This window comes from Pogoniulus pusillus, chromosome 24, assembly GCF_015220805.1.
Source record: "Pogoniulus pusillus isolate bPogPus1 chromosome 24, bPogPus1.pri, whole genome shotgun sequence".
Taxonomy (NCBI): Eukaryota; Metazoa; Chordata; class Aves; order Piciformes; family Lybiidae; genus Pogoniulus; species Pogoniulus pusillus.
The window spans coordinates 10827207-10844892 of record NC_087287.1 but is presented as its reverse complement, the minus strand read 5'-3'; the positions used below and the strand labels follow the sequence as shown (position 1 = coordinate 10844892).

General features: G+C 53.4%; 1 protein-coding gene across 3 annotated transcripts in view; it reads right to left on the bottom strand.

Moving 5' to 3' along the window:
* CCDC9B (coiled-coil domain containing 9B) overlaps nucleotides 1–17686 on the bottom strand; it is a 44063-nt gene that overhangs the window by 13046 nt on the left and 13331 nt on the right. For all 3 annotated transcript variants that reach the window (XM_064163567.1, XM_064163569.1, XM_064163568.1), the window contains 6 exons: nucleotides 10281–10355; nucleotides 7511–7695; nucleotides 5811–5872; nucleotides 5289–5342; nucleotides 4451–4556; nucleotides 254–311 (listed from right to left, as the gene is read on the bottom strand). In XM_064163567.1, coding sequence (XP_064019637.1) covers nucleotides 254–311; nucleotides 4451–4556; nucleotides 5289–5342; nucleotides 5811–5872; nucleotides 7511–7695; nucleotides 10281–10355 — 540 coding nt within the window. The remainder of the gene's footprint in view (nucleotides 1–253; nucleotides 312–4450; nucleotides 4557–5288; nucleotides 5343–5810; nucleotides 5873–7510; nucleotides 7696–10280; nucleotides 10356–17686) is intronic.

Here is a 17686-nt window from a genome sequence, read left to right as displayed (position 1 = left end):
TTGTGAAGGCCATAGAATGACATAGGTGGAGAAGTGTCCAGGGAGCAGAAAGAGTGGGATTATTGTGCTGGCAGAAGGTCAGTGCAGGATGTGAGGCTGCTCTCACATCAGGCCAGCTGCAGGGTGCCAACGAGGGGCACGTTCACCCCAATATGGAGGCCTCCCAGCTCTGCCCTGGCCAAAAGCCTTCAACTTTCCTGACAGTGGATGTTTTGAGAGAACTCAGCAGCTGGCCTTGAAGTCATGCACCCACCTGGCTGTCAGGGTCATCCTTCAGAAAAGACAGCTCCTCGCCTTCTTTTGCATCCCACCTGCCAAGGAAAAAGCCAAATCAGGATTTAGGCCTTCAAGTTCTCCTGTGGCAAAGGCACTCTCCCTGCCTCACCCCTGCGTGGGAATCCCTACTAGGTCCAGCCATTCCCTGTCTGAGCCCTTTGAGCAGGCAGCAAGAGGTAAAGGTGGCCAATTCCTGGTTGAGTTGCTCCTGGCACCTGCAAAGGACTCAGCCCTTCCTGAGACACTCATCTGAGACAACTACATCTCCATGAGCTGGTTGTTACAATTCCAAATGGAATGAATACCTAGAATCCAGCAGCCAGAAAAGGCAGCTGGCCCCAGACTAACAAGACCCACAGGTGGCTCCTGCTGATGTCTGCCACAGCCCTGTCCTGCTTGTCTGACAGTACTCAAGTGTCCCAGATCTGCACAGTGCCAGGCAGAGAAGCAGACAGGGAGGGGCAATGGGCCATGGGCACAAACTGGAACCCTGGGAGGTTCCACCAGAAGATGGGAGGAAACTTCTTTGTTGTGAGGGTGCTGGAGCCCTGGAGCAGGCTGCCCAGAGAGGTTGTGGAGTTTCCTCCTCTGGAGGCATTCCAAAGCCATCTGAACATTGTGATCCTGAGCAAGCTGCTGTTGGTGTCCCTGCTTTACCAGGGGGGTACACTGGATGATCTCCAGAGGTCCCCTCCAAGCAGCACGCTGGGATTCTGTGCATGTGAGATCTAATTCCTCTCTGGACTGACACTGCTGGGCTTGCTGGCCTCTTCCTTTGGCAGATTTGGGCCAAGCCACAACAGGAATGGAAATGCACACTGAGGTGACTGCAGGCAGGCGTTCCCAGGGGCAGACGTGTGACAGTGACCCCACGTGTCCTCCCGAAACTGATGTGGGAGTTGCACCACACAATCACACCCAGCTGCCTCACACCTAGCCCACTCCTGAGGGCAGGAGTCAATTGCCTTTGCTGCACCTCCCGAGTGCAGAGCTGGGGACAGTGTCCTCATTGACAGGGTGAAGAACTGCTTGCAGCAGTCCTGCGGGGCTCAGACACAGACTCTGCACCCACCCCAGGGTGGGTCCTGTCCTCAACACAAAGTAGGTCCCCATCACCAGCTCAGACCACCTTTTTGTGGAAGAAGCCTGCACCAGCAGGGCCGCATTTTCAGTGGTGCCCTGCAAAGGCTCAGAAAGTCAGGCTGGAGAGGCAGAGCTCATCACAGATCATCAGCCATGAGAGACTTCAGGTGCTGCCTTCAAGACCAGCTCCCCCTGCATCCAGCACTGCTGCTGATGGAGCTGATGACCTCTTTCCCACACAGAGGAAGGACTTGCTTACTGCAGGTTTCTGCCTCTCCCTGCTCTGGCTGTTCTACAACTGCCTGGCTCCCGCAGAGCCAGCCCAGAGCAGACATCCCCTCCCCACCCCAGCTCTAAAGCTAGCCCAAAGGAGCTAGACAGCAGTTCTGCACTGGCCAGTGTGCTCAACTGGCATGTTCCAAGGAGTTTATAGAAAGTAGCAGCACCCAAGCAGATCTCTTGGTGTGCCTATGCTGAACATCTCTGGGATCTGCTGGGATCCAGCCGTGCTGCAGTCCAAGCTCAGGACAGATCCAGCAGGACTACAGCTCATCAGCTTCTTTCCCAAGGACATTACATTAGGGATGGAGCTGAAGAATGGGAAAGGGTGGGATGTAACTCCCAGGCAAAGCTAACTGGATTGTGTGCTGATGATCCCATGCTTCATCCAGTTATGAGAATTACATCTCATTTTAACAAGGCTGATTAACCAGCAGGGCTTAGGAGGGCAGCAGGCAACTCATCTTTAAGTGGATCCCCAGTCCCTAGCAAAAGGAGCTGCAAGTTCTGGTTGCTCAGGTGCACCTCCTCAAGCACAGCCACTGGAAACAAAAGCAACATTCCAAGATCTTCAGGCCTAATAGAGTGTGCCAGGCTCTGAATGTGACACCTACTGCTGTCCTGAGAGCAGAATCCTCAACACGAGGAGAATCTTCTTTGCTGTGAGGGTGCTGGAGCTCTGGAGCAGAGAAGGTGTGGAGTCTCCTTCCCTTGAGACTTTCAAGACCTATCTGGATGCTTTCCTCTGTGACCTGTCCTAAGTGACCCTGCTTTGGCAGGGGGGGTCAGACTTGGTGATCTCCAGAGGTCCCTTCCAAACCCTAACATCTTATGATTTTATGTCCCTGCTTACACAGACCCTGCCTAGCTCCTCAGGTCAGTCAAGGAACAGGCAGCAGCAGCTGACCTTCAGCTGAAGAGTTTCTTACAGGATCATTAACATTGGAAAAGACCTCTCAGCTCAGCTGTTCACCCACCACCACCATGCCCACTGAAGCATGTCCTGAACAGTTCTGAGGGAAACAGGGCTGCTTAGTCTTCAGAGCAGAATGCTGAGCAGAGACCTTCTGGCTCTCTACAGCCCCCTGAAAGGAGGTTAGAGGCAGGAAGGAATGGTCTCAAGCTGCACTAGGGGAGGTTCAGGTTGGATATGAGGAACAATTTCTTCCCAGAAAGGGTTCTCAGGCACTGGAGCAGGCTGCTGAGGGAGGTGGGGGATTCACCCTCGCTGGAGGGGTTTACGAGCTGTGTGGATGTGGTGCTGAGGAAAGTGGCTTAGGGGCACTGGTGGCTTTGTGAGCTCCAGGTGAGCAGCTGCCCATGACGATCTCAGAGGTCTCTTCTGACCTCAACAGCTCTGTGAGTCTATGCTTCTGTGAGCAGCTTCTCTGGGAAATGCTGCCAGCAGCCCTGTGAAGCAGGACCTGGATGTGCATCTGCCCAGTGGACTGCATGGTCATAACTGGCTTGGATGGTTGAAGAACACCAGCACTCAGTGCTCAGAAAAGCTTTTGTGTCTGCATAAATGAAGAGGCCTGGGGTATATAATCAACTCCTCATCCTTTTGTTGCCTGCTAAAGGGCATGGCAGTGCTGTGAAGATGATCACTGTTATTAAACCATCAGCGTGGCTCCAGGAAACTGGAGACTGCATTGAGATTTAATTACGGGGAGCAGCAGGGGAGGGGGCCTGGGAGGCCATGGGAGAACCTGCAGAATGGCTTTGTTTTGCTGATGTTCTGAAATGACTCCTGTGCAAGTCACTGCTATGTGCTGCACGCAGCTGGCAAGAGCAGGTCACCTCCCTCCCCACCAGGTCAGGGGGCTTTAGAAGGAGCTGTTTAAAGAAGGAGACTACCACAGTGTCAGTCTTAATTACTGCTGGTTCAGTTGGGAACCACCTTTGGAGGCTGTTCCTCTACATCAGCCATGCCTGGAAGTCAGATGTGTTCAAAAGCTGCCTGGGGCATGTGCCAATGCAACCCGGGGACACCCTGCCCTCCCCAGGCACGTTTAGCAGAGATGCAGGATGTCAGTACAGTGAGAACAGACCCCACAGATACCACAGACCCCACAAAAACTGCTCCTGCCAGACAAGGCCCCAGCCAACCTGAACTCATCCAAACAGCTCTCCTTTTGGAGCAGTATCTTTATCTCTTCACAGGCAACAAATGAGACCTGAACATCCTGACCTGCATCAGAAACAGTGTGGCCAGCAGGGCTGGAGAGGTGATTGCTCCCCCCCTGGACTGAGTACTGGTGAGGCCACACCTCAAATCCTGGGTTCAGTTTTGGGCCCCTGACTGCAAGAAGGACATTGAGAGGCTGGAGCAGGTCCAGAGAAGGGCAGCAAAGCTGGTGAGGGGTCTGGAGAACAGGAAGGGTGAGGAGCAGCTGAGGCACCTGGGGTTGTTCAGCCTGCAGAAAAGGAGTCTGAAGGGAGACCTCATTGCTCTCTACAACTCCCTGAAAGCAGGTTGGAGTTGGGCTCTTCTCCCAAGAACTAAACAACAGCAGAAGAGGAAATGCCCTCAGAGGAAGTTCAGGCTGGACACAAGGAACAATTTCTTCATGGAAAGTATGTCAAGGCTTGGCTCAGGCTTCCAGGCAGTAGAGCAGTCCCAATCCCTGGAGGAGTTTCAAAACCAAGCAGATGTGGTGCTGAGGGACAGGGTGTAGGGGTGGCCTGGCAGTGCTGGGTTAACGTTCAACTCCATGGTCCTAAAAGGCCCTTTCCAGCCAAAACAGCTCTGTGATTCCATACCTCTGTATCACAAGCACAGTGCCCATGGCACTGCTGGCAACCTCCTTACCTCCTGGCTCTGCCCGTCAGTCTGTCCTTCCCCTTGGCTCGGCTGCTCATAGCAGGCACTGCCTTCTGACCAGGGTCGCTCACATTCACTCCATGCTGTCCTCCACCTACAAGACAGGTTGGAAATGCCATGCAAGAGCAGGAAGAGCCAAAGGACCTCCAAAGGAACCAGCACCCTTGTATCACTGGGAAGGACCTGTGGTGGGGGAAGCCCCCAGAACTGTGTGCATGCTGCACATGTCACTTCTAAGGCAACAAACACAGACTGAGAATTGAAGGGGCTCTCCTCTGCAGTTTCTGTTCCAAAGTCCAGTTAGAACTTTAAATCTTGTTCCTGGGACACAGTCTCCCTCGTGCCATTCTCAGAGGACATGAGATCATGGTTTAGCCCCAGACTTGGCAGGGTTAGATAATGGTTGGACTCGATGATGTTAAAGGGATTCTCAAACTGAAATAGAATCACAGAATGGTCTGGGTGGAAAGGGACCTTAAAGATCATCACTAGATGGGGACACCTTCCACTAGCCCAGGTTGCTCAAGGCTACATCCAGTCTGGCCTTGAACATTTCCAGGGAGGGGGCACCCACAACCTGAAAAAGCCTTGCAACCACCAATCTTATGGAGCACTTCACCACACCAAGAACCTACTTTTCTTGCAGAAACAGGTCTGTAAGATCTGTTCTTCTCCTCCCTTGCCACACAGCACAGACTTGCACCACACAGCTATGAGAGCAACCATGTTGTGTGATACCAAATCTCAAGTGGACTCTCTCAATGAGGACATATCAGAGGTGCTGACGTTTAGAGGGGTGAGCAACCAAGTCTTGGGCTTTACTCACCTCTCCCGTTGGAAGGAAAAGATCTGTGCTGGAATTTCCTTGGGTTTCTTCCCCCTGGAAGGACAAAGCAAAGCGTGCATAGAGTGAGTGAGGTTCTGCAAGGGACAGGCAGCAGAAAGCCTGACATTCAAACAGGGTGTCACAAGGGAAAGCTTTGTTCTGCCAGTCCATCTCCTGAGGAACAGGACTCGTGATGGACATCTGCTAGTAAAGAAGCCAGCATGTGCCACAGGGATCAGAGATGATGTGCTCTGGAATAGGATTGCCTCTCAAACCAGTGTCTGGGACAGGAGGCAGCATCCAGCCTCCAGGTCATGTCATAGGAGGTTACAGAAGCCACTGCTCTGGCTGGGAAGGTCAAAAGCTCTAGCACCCAGACACTCAGAGCCCTGGGCACTCTGCAGGGCAGAGAGGGCTGGCACCCCAGCGCTGCACTCAGAGGCGTTTGCCCAGGAAGCAGTTTCACAGCTGACATTCGGCATTCCCCAGCATCAGGGCAGAGTCTAGGTGTCCCTTGCCAACCTTTCTTATGGCTGGGATTATCCAAGGCTGGCTCCCCATCCTTAACAAAGTCCTCTTCAAACCTGCAGGTTAAAAACAGGCATTGTCAGACCTGATGGCTCTCCTCCAGCAGGCAAAAGCGTGGGCAGGAGACCTTGAGATGAGCAGGCTCCAGCCTGTGGCCCTTTCTGCACCTGTCCACTGACAAATACATGCAGGCTTGGCAGCAGGATCTGCAACTGCACTGCCCAGGGAGGGCTGAGGCTGTGAGGCAATTCTACCCCTGAAGGAGACCCTCTAAAACCTTTGCATCAGCACCTATATGGATGGATTTAATTCTAGCATGGAATCATAGCATTGTTTGGGTTGGAAAAAAAGACTTTTAACATCCTTCTGTCCAACCAACAACCCAACACCACCATGGCCATTAAACCCCAAGTGCCATGTCCACACAGTTCTCCAACACCTCCAGAGATGATGACTCCACCACCTCCCTGGGTATCCTGTTCCAACACCTGACCACTCTTGCAGGAAAAAAATTGTTCCTCGTCTCCAGTCTGAACCTCCCCAGACACAGTTTCAGGCCATTGCCTCTCTTTCTATCACCTGATGCTAGAGAAAAGTCATTAACCTCTGCTGAAGTTCACATGGCACAGACTGTGTTAGGGTGCTGGTGAAATGTAGCTGTCCCAGGCTCAAATGCAGCTCCCCAAGCTTCCAAACACAGTCTGGAGTAGCTTCAGGACCTGTCACCTCAGCTCTCACTCATTTGATTGGTTTCTAATCCTGCTTGGTTTGTATTATGGCTTTTCTCTCCAAAATTGATGTAAGGAGAAGTGTGGGGCTCAGAGCTGCCTTTACAGCAACACTCAGCACCCATTTGAGTCAATTTACCTCTCATTATTGAGGGCTCAGGGAGTGAAACCTATGTATTTGGTGCCATTCCTCAGCCAAAAGGTTGTCCCACCAACCAGCCCTGTACAAGCTTCTATCAGAAGACATTCCCCAGCTCCACACCCTGTCAAGCCTCATCCTGCTGCAGGTGCCAACCCATCCTCCAGAGCCTTCTACCTGGTGTGACCCAGCTGAACAAGCACAGCTTGGGGGACAGTGCTTAAAGCAGGGAGATGCCAGACCTCAGTAACAGCTTTCCCATGTTGCTGTCCCCATCATTTCCCCCAGAGCAGATGTTTAAGTGACTCCTTCCCACTGCAGCACCTGAAAGGGCTTGGTTTGTGAGGTGCAGAGGATTTAGGCCTGTTGCCCTCTCCTCTGGCTGACAAGCAGAAACAAGCAGGGCAGTGAGAAAGCCTGCAATGTGAGTTTGTCCGTCCCTGTCTCTAGGAGAGCACCTCCTGCTACTGGATTTGTCTGTGCAGAGATGGAGAGGATCCTCCAGCTGTGGACAGAGCACTGATTCATGCTCCACTCTCTCCCACAGTCCAAGTCCTGGGGGGGACCAAAAGCAGGCAAGCTTTGTCAGCAGCACACAGCACCTCCTATCAGGGGAGGAGACCCCCATCAGAAAGCAAACAGGAGCAGCACTCAGATATCTGGTCCCACCAGACACGGTCAGGAGCAGAAAGAGACAGCACTGCGGACCTGGTCCGGGGGAGGCACAGGAGCAGAGGATTCCATCAGCGAGAGAACTACACAAGGTCTCGTCCCTGGCTTTAGGTGGCCTGCTGCAGACAAAGCGCACGGGGCCGAGGAGGACCTACATGTGCTCCGACTTCTCCACGTCCCAGGCCCGTCGCCACTCGCCCCTGGCGTTCTTGTGTCGCGCCAGCCGCTCCAGGTCGATCTGGTCCCGCTCCCGCTTCCAGCGCACGTACTCGGAGCGCTCCCGCCCCGTCAGCGCCAGGCTCGGCTCCCCGGGGCTCTTCTGGGCTGGCTTCCCACCGTCCTGCAGCAGGCAAGAGAGCTTCTTGTTAACCGAGCGTCTGAAAGGGCTGTGGGTGGGCTCCTTTTTCTGTCACCACCAGAAATGCTCGGTGATGGTGGGGAACAACCTGGAGCAAGGTCAGCTTCCCCCGCTGAGGCGATGCAGACACGGAAGGGCTCAGCTTTGCCCACAGCCTAAATGCCTGAAAACTCTTTTTTTTCAACCCAAACGATTCCATGATTCAATACTGGTCCCCTGGTTGGGTGACCTCACAGCCCCCCAGTTTAGGAGGGACATTGAGATGCTTGAGCATGTCCAGAGAAAGGCGACGAGGCTGGGGAGAGGCCTTGAGCACAGCCCTACGAGGAGAGGCTGAGGGAGCTGGGATTGGTTAGCCTGGAGAAGAGGAGGCTCAGGGGTGACCTTATTGCTGTCTACAACTACCTGAGGGGTGGTTGTGGCCAGCACCAGAACGAGAGGACACAGCCTCAGGCTGCGCCAGGGGAAATTTAGGCTCGGGGTGAGGAGAAAGTTCTTCCCTGAGAGAGTCATTGGACACTGGAATGGGCTGCCCGGGGAGGTGGTGGAGTCACCGTCCCTGGAGCTGTTCAAGGCAAGGTTGGACGTGGCACTTGGTGCCATGGTCTGGCCTTGAGCTCTGTGGTAAAGGGTTGGACTTGATGCTCTGTGAGGTCTCTTCCAGCCCTGATAATACTGTGTAATACTGTGTGTGACTTTAAAAGCATTTCCCTTTGAAGCCTTCAGCAACCTGCTCTAGTGGGAGGGTGGTTTGAACCAGGACCTTAAAGATCATCTAGTTCCAACCCCACTGAGGCTTCCAGCCTCTTGGTTTCTCACTCCTCCTCATGAAGTACTAGTTAAGGGCTGCCACCGTTCCAGAGTTGAAAGCTTAATGAAAAGACAGCTGCAAGCTGCTGGAGCATGTGAAGGGAGGGGGCAGGTAACCCAGCTGCCAGGGTAATGGATGTGGTGGAACGAGCAGCCAAGTGGCCGTGCCGTGCTGTCAAGCAACACGGCGCAGAGAACAGCTTAGTGCAGAGCCGGGGCCCGAGGTGCTAATTGCCAGTGGTTAATTCATCACTTCGTGCCTGTGCCCTTCCACACCAGCCACCCTCACCCCTTCCCCGAACTAGGATTAACGCCCTGGGTTGTGCTGCTGATCAAAGCAGAGCAGCAGGGAAGGAGAGACTGAAAGCCCTGTTACCAAGGAGACCCAGCAGCGTGGGCTGGAGGTGGGGTGGCAGTGATTGCTCCTCTGTTCCTTAGCTGGCAGGAGCTGAGCGACCCGAGACTGTGCCCACAAAAAGGGAGAGGTGAGGTGCACAGAAAGGCCAGGAACACAGGGACAAAGAAGGAGCTGGGGCACAGACCTGGAGATGCTTCCCACAGCTTCCAGCCTCACAGCACAGTCAGGTACAGCAGGTCCTGCCACGATGGATCCTGATGTGCCCACAGAGAAGCAGCACACAAGAGCTGAGCATCACACGGCTCCTGAGAGCAGGGCTCCTCCTCCAGAGCTGGAGGACAAGGGAAGTGCCCTGTGCCATCACCTTGCCCCTTAGCAAAGGGAAAGGCAAAACTTTGGGCAAGACCAAGGCTAACACCTGCGCTTCCTTGTGGGGAGATGTAGAGGTGGCTGTGGAACCCCAAGAGCAGGGGCAGCTGCTCCCCGACCAAGAACTCAGCTCAGTCGCAGTGTGGCTGTGGTTAGCTAGGCCACAGGCTACTCTGCCTCCCTTTTCTGCTCTTGAGGGGTCTGTATTCAGCTGGAATTAATGTTTCAGAGCCCATCTGTGTCCTCTTAATGAATCCCACTGAGGTGGGGCTATTAAATTTGAGCTCTGTTAATTAAGAGCATCTGCAGGCTCGGGGGAGCCAGCATGTCCTCCAGGGTTTGCATTAAAGAGTCAGTGGGAAGAGCTCTGCTCTCATTTACCTCCAACCTCTTGGCTTCTGCTGCAGGGAGGAGCTGCAGCTAACACAGTCCTGAGCTTCTCAATCCATGAGCAAGAGGTTTTGCCAGAGAAACCAACAAGGACAGTGCTGCTACATGGGTGAGGACCCTACCCTGCAAAATACCCCTGCTGCTGGGCTGCTGGCTTGAGCAGCCACCACAAGGTGTGAAGGGCAGGTCCTTTACTACCTTTTTCCAGTCCTGCTTTGCTTCAGGTCTGTTCTGCTCAGGAAAAATCTGGATGAGAGGCAATGACCTGAAATTATGCCAAAGGAGGTTTAGATTGGAGATATGGAATAATTAATTTCCTGCAAGAGTGGTCAGGCATTGGAACAGGCTGCTCAGGGAGGTGGTGGAGTCACCATCCCTGGAGATGTTCAAGAAATGCAAGGCCATGGCACTTGGGGACATGGTTTGATGGCCGTGGTGGTGTTGGGTTAATGGTTAGACTGGAGGATCTTAAAGGTCATTTCCAACCCAAACCATTCTACGACTCTATGGTGAGACCACATCAGAGCACACTGCTGCTTCCCGAAGGGCTGAGGGAACCCTCAGTGATGGGGAGGCACATCCTACTGGTTTCCTCTCCCAAGCCCAGGCTCCCCTCAAAGGGACACTGGGCTCCACTCACCTTCCGGCTATGCTCACTTTCTGAGCCTCTGTCGCTGTCTGATCTCCTCTTCTCTGCTGTTCTCCTCTCCTCTGCCTGCAGGAGCACAGACAAGGGGATTATTTCAAGGATTGAGCAAGGTCTCCTGGCAAAGAAGTCAGTGCCTGACCCTGTGCCCACCAGGACATGTCAAACTGCCCAGGGAAGGCCAGCAAGAGAAGGAAGATTGGTTCCTGGGCCCCTGACTCAAACCGATGCTGAGGTAAAAAAAGTCAGAAAGAAGGGATGTATGAAAACATACAGCTCCCTGGGACAGGCTGCCCAGGGTGGTGGTGAACTCACCATCCCTGGAGGTGTTCAAGAAAGGTGTGGACATGGCACTCAGAAGCATAGAATGGTTTAAGTTGGAAGGGACCTCAAAGATCATCCAGTTCCAACCCCCTGCCACAGGCAGGGACACCTCCCACTAGAACAGGTCGCTCAAGGGCTCATCCATCCTGGCCCTGAACACCTCCAGGGAGGGAGCAGCCACAACCTCCCTGGGCAACCTGTGCCAGTGTCTCACCACCCTCACTGGAAAGAACTCATTCCTAACGTCCAGTGTAAATCTCCCCTCTGCCAGTTCAAACCCATTACTCCTCATCCTGCCATTACAAGACCTTGTCAATAGTCCCTCCCCAGCCTTCCTGTAGCCCCCTTCAGATACTGGAAGGCTACTACAAGGTCTCCTTGAAGCCTTCTCTTCTCCAGGCTGAAGAGCCCCAGCTCTTGTAACCTGTCTTCATGGCAGAGCTGCTGCAGCCCTCTGAGCATCTTTGTGGCCTCCTGGACTGGCTCCAACAGTTCCATGTCCTTCCTGTGTTGGGGGCTGCAGAACTGCACACAGGACTCCAGGCGGAGTCTGAGGAGAGCAGAGCCAAGGGGCAGAATTCCCTCCCTTGCCCTGCTGCCCACACTGCTCTTGCTGCAGCCCAACACAGGGTTGCTGTCTGGGCTGCACTCACACTGCAGGCTCCTCTTGAGCTTTTCATCAGCCAAACCTCCACCTCCAGGGCCTTTTCCTCAGGGCTGCTCTCAGCCATTCCCCACCCAGCCTGGATCTGTGCTTGGGATTGCACCAACCCGGGTGCAGGACCTTACACTTGGCCTTGTTGAATGTCATGGGGACATGATTTAGAAGCCATGGTGCTGTTAGGTTGATGGTTGGACTGGATGGGCTTAGAGGTCATTTCCAACCCAAACAAGTCTAAATTCTGTGTCACTCCTCCTCCTCCCAGGCTAGAGGTAGAGAGGTGTTCTGTGCAGCCCCATCTGTCTCCAAGGAAAACTGCATTTTGTGTAGCTTTTCAGACTTGGGCCAAAGACCCAGCTCATGATGTGCCTATAGGAGGGCTGGGAGCCCATCTGGGATGCAGCTAAAAGCCAGCATGGAGAAGTTGGCAGTGATTTCTGTCCCTGTCAAACACACTGTCCTTCTGCTGGGGTCCATCCCTGCTTCCAGTGGGGTCAGCCAAGCTGCTATCACGAATGGAGAGGACCCAGGGTGCAGAGATGAGGGATGCCCAAATTCCCCTCCCTGCCAAACTGCTCCAGGGCTGGGGATGCGTGGGGCATGAGATGATCATGCTGCCATTTTGCACAGCCAAGCAAAACTGGAACACAAAGGGCACAGCAGCAGCCAAACTGCCCAGTCAGCTCTTCCAGAAAGCGTCGGTGCTGAGCTCCGTCCCTGCCTGGGAACAGGGGATTTGTTCCAGTCATTTGCCACCCCCAGCATTCCAGGGATGGATGTGGGAAACTCAGGATACCAGTCTCAATACAGAATCTTCCAATCCCAGCATGGTGGTGTTGGAAGTCACCTCTGAAGATCATCCTGCTGGAGCAGGAGCACCCACAGCAGCTTGCCCAGGATCACAGTGTCCTCAGGGGCTGGAATCTCTCCAGAGAAGCAGACTCCACAGCCTCCCTGGGCAGCCTGCTCCAGGTCTCCAGCACCCTCACACCAAAGTTTCTCCTCATCTTCAGGTGGAACTTCCTGGGCTCCAGTTCATGGCTATTGCTCTGTGTCCTGTCAATGGGCACCACTGACAAGTGCCTGGCCCTGTCCTCTTCTCCATACCCACAGGCCCTGTAGCTCTTGCTGAGCATTGAGCAGATGCCCTCTGAGGCTGCTCTTTTCCAGGCTCAACAGCCTTTCCTCCTCACAGAGATGCTCCAGACCCCTCAGCATCTTCTCAGCCTCCCCTGGACTCTTTCCAGTAGTTTCCCATCTCTCTTGAACTGGGGAGCCCAGAACTGGACCCAGGACTCCAGCTGCAGCTTGCCCTGGGCAGAGTAGAAAGGGCTGCAGAATGGGCCAGGAGGTGGTGAGAGATGATCCTGAGTGTTTATTTTGAAAGGATGCTGTGAAAAGTTAGGTAACCAAAAGTGCTCCATCCAGGCTCAAAGTCAACCTGTCCTACAGCCCCACCTGAAGAGCCTAGTGCAAGGAATCTAATGAGTGCCTGCAGCCCTCCTCTCTTGCACTGTAGAGGTTAAGCAGCAGAAAGATGGGGAATTTGCTGATTTGAGGAGGCTGGCTGGGGAATGAGGAGCAGATGGATGCTCAGCCTTTAAAGCAGCTGTAAAGGAAACTCATCAGTTTGGAGAAAGTATGAAGGAAGCAGCTGCAGCCAGAGCTGGAGCCCCTCCATCCCTGAGGGAAGCCTTGTGTGGGAGGAGAGACAGGAGGGAAGGAGCACGGATTGCCTCAGAAATGACAAAGGCAGTTCATAACTAGGTTCAGTTTTGGGGGCCTCACTCCTAGAAGGAGGTTTTGGTGCTGGAGTGGGTCCAGAGAAGGGCAATAAAGCTGATGAAGAGTCTGGAGAAGAGGACTGGTGAGCAGCAGCTGAGAGACCTGGGGTTGTTCAGCCTGAAGAAAAGGATGCTGAGGGGAGACTTCATTGCTCTTTACAGCTCCCTCAGAGGAGGCTGAAGCCAGGTGTCTCGTCCCAGGGAACAAATGACAAGAGGAAATGGCCTCAGGTTGCCTCAGGGGAGGTTTAGGTTGGACATTAGAAGAAACTTCTTCATTGAACATTTCTCTGACAGCAGATCAGGCTCCCCAGAGAGGCAGCTGAATCCCCATCCCTGGTGATGCTGTTTAGACGCTGCAGAGCTGTGGTGCTGAGGGCTGTGGCTTAGCCTTGGTACAGTTAGAGAATGGTTGGACTCAGCCTTTGCACTTGAAGACCTTTTCCACCCAAAACGATTCTGTGACGCTACAGCCGACGGGAAGCTGGGGCAGGGAGCTGCACGGCCGTGCCCACTGCCTCATCTGAGCCTGCCTATTTCTCCTGCAAGCTCAGGCAAGGAACAACTCAGCCTGGAGCCTTCTCAAGGGCCGAGTGCACCCCCGAAGAGCAGAGCCGGCAAGCTGGAGCATCCGCAGAGCCCCGCCAGGCTGCGGGGGTGGCGCTGCCCTGCCTGTCTGCAGCCCAGCACAGCTTGTCCTCAGCCCCGGCTCTGCCAAGGAGTGGCCAGTGGCCAGCAAATGTGCCGGGCAGGCCTGGCCGAGGGACCCCGGGGAAGGGGCAGCGCCTGCGTGGCTGTGAGCTGCAGCCCGGAGGCTTTGGGGCTGGGGCACATCACAGGCGGCTGTGCCACAGGAGCGCTGCGCAAGTCGCCATCCTCTCAGCCCTCGCTCGCAGCCAGGCTGCCTTTCCTCTTAGTCTGCTGCTATTTTTGCTCCTCAAAGGGCACAGTGCAAACCAGGATCTAAACGAGCCTGTCCTCCCCCAGCAGGACAGCAGGTCTGAGCTGTGCAGAGACAGGGACAAGAGTAGCCTTGGGGAGAGGAGAGAAGGATCCAGAGAGACTTTAGAGCCGCCCTCCGGTAGCTGAAGGGGGGTACAGGAGAGCTGGGGAGGGACTTTTTACAAGGGCTTGTAGCGACAGGGTGAGAGGCAACGGCGTTAAGGTGAAGAGGGGAGACCGAGAAGTCCTTTCCAGGGAGAGTGGCAAGACACTGGCACAGGTTGCCCGGGGAGGCTGTGGATATCCCCTCCCTGGAGGTGCTCGAAGCTAGGCTGAGTGAGGTGTTGAGCAACCTGAGCTAACGAGAGGTGTCCCTGCCCATGGCAGGGGGGTGGAACTAGATGGTCTTTAATGCCCCTTCCAGCTTGGGCCGTTCTGTGACCCCTGCCTGTGCGCCGGCTGGGGAGCAGGCTCTGGCGTTCGCTGCGGGCTGCCCTAAGCGGCTGTCAGCTGCTGTGACACACCCAGGCCACGGGGAAGCAAAACATGTTTTTCTCCTCCTTCCTCCTCTCCGCCCCCAAAGTGATGAAATATGACAATGACATTATCAGCCCAGGGTTTAACTGTTCCTGCGCAGCAGGGGAGAGACGCGGCCAGGGAACCGACTCCGCAAGGAGGCAGAGAAGATGACGCTGGTTTATCCTGAGATGTATGCCAGGATTTCTCCACTGGCTGGGACAGAGCCTGCTTCTAACCAGGATGCAGCTCTGGGATCCTAACTGCCTTCTGTTGCCGGGCTTGTCTCACTCCCAGCACACACACACAGAGCTGAGGTCCACCTGCAGCGGTGACAGTGCTGATGCCATTGTCCAGCGTTATGCCAAGCACTGTTTTGGGCTAACACTTCTCCAGCCCAAAAGCTTTCACAGGCTTCTATGTCTCTGAGCTACTTCACTGTCACCTTATTCTAAAAGGACCCACAATTACTAAATTGACCTTTTGGTGCCCACTTCTCCAGGCACATGCAGGCACCAGAAGCAACCTTTCTTTTGCAGAAGGAGTTTTGTGACACTCAGGGCTTTTTCTTCAGTACTCAGACCTCCCCCAGACAGGATTCTGGAAACTAGTACATGAAAAGATACTCTTTTCTAGCTCTGTGTTGAAAAAGGTCTGCTTAATAATCTCACTGTCTGAAGGCAGCTCAGAGCTTTTCACACCTCCCTCTTTCTGCCTTTTCTCCCATCCCAAACCCAAGTGCTTCTCCTGCCCTGGGTTTGGACCCTCCTCCATGCAAGCACAGGAGTCAGACTGATTTGTCTTAAGTCCCTGAGAGCAGCTTTTGTGCCTCTAGACTACAAACAGCCACTGCTGCTCCACCATCCTGGGAAACTGTTAATAGAAGGCCAGTTTAAAAGCCCTGAAGCCCTATCAACAGTCCATTTAAAAGATGATTTGTAACCTGCTAATTAACCACCATGCTCCGCTGGTCCTGGGCTGCCTGCTCCCAGCTCTCACGTATTAATCATCCTGAAGCACTGCCAGAGTGGCTTTTAAGGAAAACTGGTGCTCAACATTAAGCATTATCCCCAGCCCTGACACAGATGTAGGGGCTGCCAGGCAAAGGTGGGAAGGAAGGTCCCAGGTGTGCCTCCTCAAGCCAGCAGCAGCGCTGGAGGCCATGAAGTTGCATCAGTAGAGTGACATGCTCAGGCTCCTTGCAGGATAGCTTGGTTCCTTCAGTCCTCTGTGCTAACAGACTGACAGTCTCTCACTGGGTAATAAAAAACAGGCTTCAAGATGGCAGGGTAAGGGCACTGAGGCTGTTTTAGAAGAGAAAATCAGGAGAACAGCTTTTCTCTTTGTCCTTGCACTTCCTCTTTGGCAGCTTCTGCCACAGCTATGTGCTGCCAGCTGATGTGGACTGTCAGTCCTAACTGGAATCACCAAGGGCAGCAAGAATAGAAGTATTTTATGACCTCTTCCTTACTTTTACTGAATTTTATCATGAATAAAAATAGAGAGGGAAAAAAAAAAGGATGGTGAGGATGCCTATCAACTGTTTTAATTAGGTACAATGGGGAGCTGCAGAGAGGAGGAGGCAAGCTGGACAGTGGCCAGTCTACAGGATGTCACCCAAAGGGGAGTGGTGGCTGTGACCCTCTCTTCTGGGCACCATTTCTGTGAGAGGGAGGACACAAAGAATCCAGAATGAGCAGGAAACCATCTGGGGCATGAGGTGAAAAATCCCAGCCATGCTAGGGTAACAGGAGAGGCTGAAAGCTAAGCCTTGGACTGGGGATCTCAGCTCAGGTCCTAACACTCAGCTACTCATGTAGTTGGCTCATACCCAGTTTCTCATTCACCAGTCCCCTAAATCCTTTTCTGCAGGTCTGCTCTCAATCTCTTCATCTTCCATCCAGGACTGCTACCCAGGACTGCCCTTGACCCAGGTGCAAGACCTTGCACTTGGCCTTACTTATCTCATGAGGTTCCCCTGAGCCCACTTCTCCAGCCTGTCTTGGTCCCTCTGGATGGCAGCCATCCCATCCTTCAGCTACTAGTGCACAGCTACTCAAATGACAAGGATATAATTTGATGATGAAAATGATGTTTCTCTTTTGGATAAACAACTAATTAAAGGACAGAAACAAAAAAGTGGCAAGAAAAGGCCATTTTCCATGGCAGAAGTTTAGCAGAGGAGTGCCACTGGAACATGGGCTGCTCAACATGCTCATAAATGGTCTGGAAAAGGAGCTGAAGAGAGAGATGACAGTTTGCTGATGATACTAAATCATCCAGGGCAAAGAATGTAATTTGCCAGGGAAAGAGCTGCAAAAGATCTCTTGACACTGAGTGTCTGCATCGTGAAATCACAGATGAAATTCAAGATCAATACTACAAAAGGAACTCACATGGAGCAAAATGCCCCTTTTTACACACATACAGGCAGTAATGAAGCCTGAGCTGTGATTAACACTCAGGAGTGACATTTTGGTATTATTGTGACTAGTTCTCTGAAAATGTCAGTTCAATTGCTTGGGAAAAATAAGCAAAGAAAATGCAAAGTTGTTAGGCAGAAGAATAAAGAATGAGCTGGAAACGTTGCTGTGCCACTGAGTGCATCCACAAGAGCCCACAGTGTGAATACCACAGATGCTTCTGGCCCTCTTGTGTTACAAGAGTACAGAAAAAATAACAAAGGCACCAACGAGGGCAATGAGAGTGATCAAAAATACAGAATCACAGAATCAACCAGGTTGGAAGAGAGCTCCAAGCAGATCCAGTCCAACCTAGCACCCAGCCCTGGCCAGTCAACCAGACTAAGTGCCTTATCCAGGCATTGCTTGAATACTTCCAGGGACAGTGACTCCACCACCTCCCTGGGCAGCCCATTCCAATGCCTGACCACTCTTGTTGGGAGAAAATGTCTCCCAATGTCCAGAAGGTGCTGGGGCTGGGATGGTTCAAAGAGAAATCGAGGGCCAAGCTCTCTGTGCCAGCCAGAAGCATGACACTGTCGCTAAATGGGAACTGCCAGTGACATGAGTCCCAGGCTGCTGTTGAGCAGGGCTCCTGTCCAGACAGAGCACCAGATGATGGAGCAAAACTGATCTTCCTTTAAGGCCTGGAGTCATGCCGAGGGCATATGCTGCTCCTCAGCAGGGTTATTTGATAGCTGGAGTTACATG